The sequence below is a fragment of the Brachypodium distachyon genome, chromosome 1, assembly GCF_000005505.3.
Source record: "Brachypodium distachyon strain Bd21 chromosome 1, Brachypodium_distachyon_v3.0, whole genome shotgun sequence".
In the NCBI taxonomy this organism is placed as follows: domain Eukaryota; kingdom Viridiplantae; phylum Streptophyta; class Magnoliopsida; order Poales; family Poaceae; genus Brachypodium; species Brachypodium distachyon.
In genome coordinates this window covers 7,980,659-7,985,236 of record NC_016131.3, presented here as the reverse complement: position 1 = coordinate 7,985,236, position 4,578 = coordinate 7,980,659, and the positions used below count along the sequence as shown (strand labels likewise).

At 44.4% G+C, this 4,578-nt stretch overlaps 1 protein-coding gene across 1 annotated transcript; it reads right to left on the bottom strand.

The window, feature by feature from the left end:
* Nucleotides 1-3,882: 3,882 nt before the first annotated feature.
* On the bottom strand, nt 3,883-4,578 carry LOC104581977. Its single transcript, XM_010231199.1, has one exon. It carries the CDS (start codon nt 4,576-4,578, stop codon nt 3,883-3,885), a length of 696 nt encoding a protein of 231 aa, XP_010229501.1.

The following is a 4,578-nucleotide window of genomic DNA, read 5'->3' as shown; positions in this document are numbered from 1 at the left end:
ACCGAGACTGGACCGTGTGTGTGGCGGTGGGTGCGAGGAAGAGTAAATATAGGGCGCCCGGTCGCTCTCAACCCAGCATCCGTGGCCCCGACGATGATCAAAAAGGGGGTAGTGAGTCAAGTACGTACCAGCAGTCCAGCACCATTTGAGTCGGGAGAGCTGTTTTTACATTGGCTAATCTGAAAGGGATATGCAAGCCAAAAATAAACAATTTGTTACTCCAGCCAGGAAAAGACTAGCGTTATTGGTATGCATTGACTAGCGGGAGAAAACAATGGCATGCCATCAATGGTCTTTGCCGTTGGCCCTACTTAATTTAATTACTCCCTTCCTTGTCTAAATCAAATTTAAATAGCTGATCACAAAAGGAAGCTACTACTCTCGTAAAATACAGTTTATAGCATTTCGGGCGTTGCTTGGTTGGCAACATAATCTTAGACGTTGCTTTACACTCTCAACTACGGAGTAAAAGCTAGTACTACGTCAAAACTAGATTACTTGCCAGTCCAGGTAAACCATGGTTGCAAGGCGCGAGCATCGTTTGACCAAAGAAAAAGAGCGTCATGAGAAGGAAAAAAAACAGGGGGCCCATCCAAACGTAAAAAAAAAAGAGAGAGACTCCGGGAGTCGATTCTTGTGCGGCCACGCGTGGTAGCCATCCGCGCCCCGCGGCGTCATCAGAAAACAGAACAAAGACGCGCGCATGCGCCCACGATAGTCGCGGCATGGAGCCAGCAGCGCCGTTCACACTTCACACCTCGCGCTCGCGCTGCCTTCACAGTACTAGTAGTGTGAACACATCCGGTCATGCGAGCCACGAGACGCGCCCGTCGAGCTGGACTGGATCACATAAACTTGATATAATGCTAGGTGTAGATCAATCGGTAGTAAACTGTTTCTTTCTGCGATTGAATTGGGATTCGGGTAATGGCCGAGAGAGACAGAGAGTAAGGAAAGGAGGGGATTACCTTTTCCTTGGCTGGACGAAGAACTCGACGGTGCAGCCATGTCGACGGGGAGGGAGCGACGGCGGCGGGGGGCGACTACGTGGACGGAGCTTCCCGTCGCCTCTGCGCAAAACCTTAAATCGGTAGGGGTGTGTTCGGTGGGGGTGACGGCAACGCAGCGAACCTCGTAGTGCGTGCCCCCCCCCACCTCTTTATATAACGCAGCGCGACAGGGGTCCACCAACCATATTGGGTTGGGTGCTCCCAATCAGGGCACGTCAGATCTAGACCCGATGGGTCGTCGGGCCCACACGGATGGGAATCACTCTAACATTCTCCCCCTTGATCTCAACTTTCTTTTAACTATATAACTTTTGCTTCACTTGTTTCACCACCGATTAGTACGTATAGCATGTTTCATCGTCTCAACTCAATTGCCGATAGAATCAGACAACTACGACATACCTTTCAATGCTGAAACAAATTTTGTTCTTTTCGGGCCATTCTTGTATTTCTAAATATGCATCAAGGGCGACTCGTTTCCCAAAAGAAACAAATTATGTTCTTTTCCTTGTCTTCCATGATAAAACCCTTGGTTTGTTTCATGTAGACCTTTTCTTCTAAATCTCCATTTAGAAATGCTGTCTTTACATCCATCTGATGTAGCTCTAAATCAAAATGCGTCACTAGTATCATTATTATTCTGAAGGAATCTTTGCATGAGACTGGTGAAAATGTCTCATTGTAATCTATTCCTTCTCTTTGTGTAAATCCTTTTGCCATGAGTCGTGCTTTGTATTTTTCTATATTCCCTCTAAAGTCATATTTGGTTTTGTAGACCCATTCACAACCTACCGTTTTGGCTCCTTTAGAAATTTCCTCTAAGTCCCAAACTTCGTTGGAACTTCTCGATCTCATCTCATCTTCCATGGCCTCCAGCCACTTCGATGAGTGAGAACTACTCATGGCTTCTTTATATGAAGTGGGATCATTCTCCATATGAACTCTTTCTGTATTATAAACTTTATAATCTTTTGGAATGGCTGACTTTTTAACTCTTTGAGACCTTCTAGGGGCCTCATTTTTTGGCACGTTCTGTGTCTCTGCATGTGACGCATGTTCAGGCTGCTGCAGCTCCCTTTCATGTGCAACAATGGTTTGAGTCGGCTCCTGAAGGACAGGTTCCGGACCTTCACTCATTGTTGCCATGTGTGGAGTCGCAACAGGTGTCAGCACCACAATCTCAGGGATTGTCGGTGCGGCAACAACAGGTAGTGAAAAGAATGGCTCTTGAGTCATCGGATTAGGTGCATGCATCCTCTTCTCCTCAAGATCAACTTTTTGAGCTACCGTGCTCCCCCTCATCATTTCGTCCTCTAAGAAGACGGCGTGTCTCGTTTCCACAAACTTTGTGTATATGTCTGGACAGTAGAAACGAAAACCTTTTGATCTTTCAGAGTAGCCAATGAAATGGCAATTTACTGTCTTGGTATCCAACTTTGCAATATTTGGGTTAAACACTTTGGCCTCAGCTGGGCTCCCCCACACCCGCAGGTGTTGTAGAGAGAGCACTCTTCCTGTCCACAGCTCGTATGGTGTTTTGGGCACCGACTTGCTTGGCACTCTATTGAGAATGTGAATGGCGGTTTTTAATGCCTCCATCCACAATCCCAATGGTAATGTGGAATAACTCATCATACTACGCACCATATCCATAAGGGTACGGTTACGCTTTTCAGCTATTCCATTTTGCTGAGGCTCGTCCGGCATTGAATATTGGGCAACTATTCCAGTCTCCTGTAGGAACCTTGCAAAAGGTTCAGGGACTTGGCCGTATGGGTGTGCCGACCGTAGTAATCCCCCCCCCCCCTCACATGGTCGGATCTTACTATCTTTATCTTTTTATCATGCTGATTTTCAACTTCAGCCTTGAATATTTTAAATTTATCCAATGCTTCTGACCTTTCTTTTATTGGACAAATGTAACCATAACGGGAGTAGTCGTCTGTGAATGTTATGAAGGAATCATAACCATCCACACGTTTCACATGAAATGGTCCACAAATGTCAGTGTGAATAATTTTGAGTGTGCCGTGCTACGTATTGCACCCTTTTTTATTTGTTTTACATACTTTCCTTTAATGCAATCTATACATTGCTCTAATTCTGAGAACTCTAATGGAGGAAGAATTTATGTTTTAACAAGTCTTTCTATTCCCCCCCCCCTCGAAATATGGCCTAAATGACAGTGCCATAATTTCGATGATTCATTAGTCCTCTTTCTTTTCTTTTGTACTTTCTCCGACGCGGCAACATGTTCATTCACTTTACACACATAATGTACTTTTTCACATATGGATAATAAATAAAGCTCATTGTGAAGGAAGTCAACACCCACACAATCATTACTAAACTATATGGCACACTTGCCATGTCCAAAATGACATTCATAATCAACTCTGTCCAAACGTGATACACTAATCAAGTTTCTGTGTAATGAAGGAACATAAAACACATCTCTAAGCTGGATCGTAAATCCATCGGGAAGCTCCAAAGAGATGTCGCCGATAGCCTCTACGTCCGCTTGGACTCCATTTGCAACTTCAATGCATCTTTCGTTTCTTTGCGTAGTCCGCATCGAACGGAATCCCTGTAAAGAATTTGCATCATGAATAGTTGCACCAGAGTCAATCCACCAAGTAGATTTCGAAAACTGTGTATACAAGGATTCATTTACAAAGGAAATGGAGTTTATACCATTATTTGCCATGGTTGACTTTAGCCATTCCGGGCAATTTTTCTTGTAATGCCCGGTCTTCTTGCAGTGGAGTCATGTGTCTTTGTCCACTGGAAGAGTCTTTTGCTGTTACTGATGTTGCATGGCAGCTTTACCATGTGGCTTTGAAGGAGAACTTTGATTTCCTTGAGCGAAATTCTATTTCTTATTATCCCTCACATAGTTCAGAGAACCACCATATGAGGATTTAATTCTATCCTCCTCTTGCACACACATGGCTATAGTCTTTTCAATATCCCACTTCTCTGGTTGGATATTGTAGTTGATAACAAAAGTGTCAAACTCTTTTGGCAATGAAGCCATAACGAGATGAACAAGCATTGCAGACTTAATCTCTAGATCAACATCCATGGGTTTCAACTTAGAAGCCATGTTGCTCATCCTAAGAATATGCTCTCTTATGTCATGTCTCCCTCCTGTGTACTTTTCTGTCACCAGCTGCTTCAGCAGCTGGGTAGCATATATCTTTGAAGAACCAGTAAACTGGCTCTTTATTTTTTCAAGATACTCCCCTACGGAAGCACACTCTGCAACTGAGCCCACAATAGCGTGCTCAATTGTGTTCTTTATGAAAGCCATGCACTTTTTATTGGTGGTGAGCCATTTTTTATTCTCGAGGGTGCATGACATCTCCAATGGAGCATACTCCCTCTTCTTTTTCTCCCAAGCATCATCATCATTTTTTGCATCCCTGATTGGCTCTGTAGGCTTTGGTGGCTGTGGAGTGTCAACCACCCAGTCCACCTCAGCACAAACAAAGGACATGTCAACTTTCTTTCTCCACTCAGTGTAGTTATCACCCCTGAGGGTTGGTACGTCCTTGAGGCATCCCAT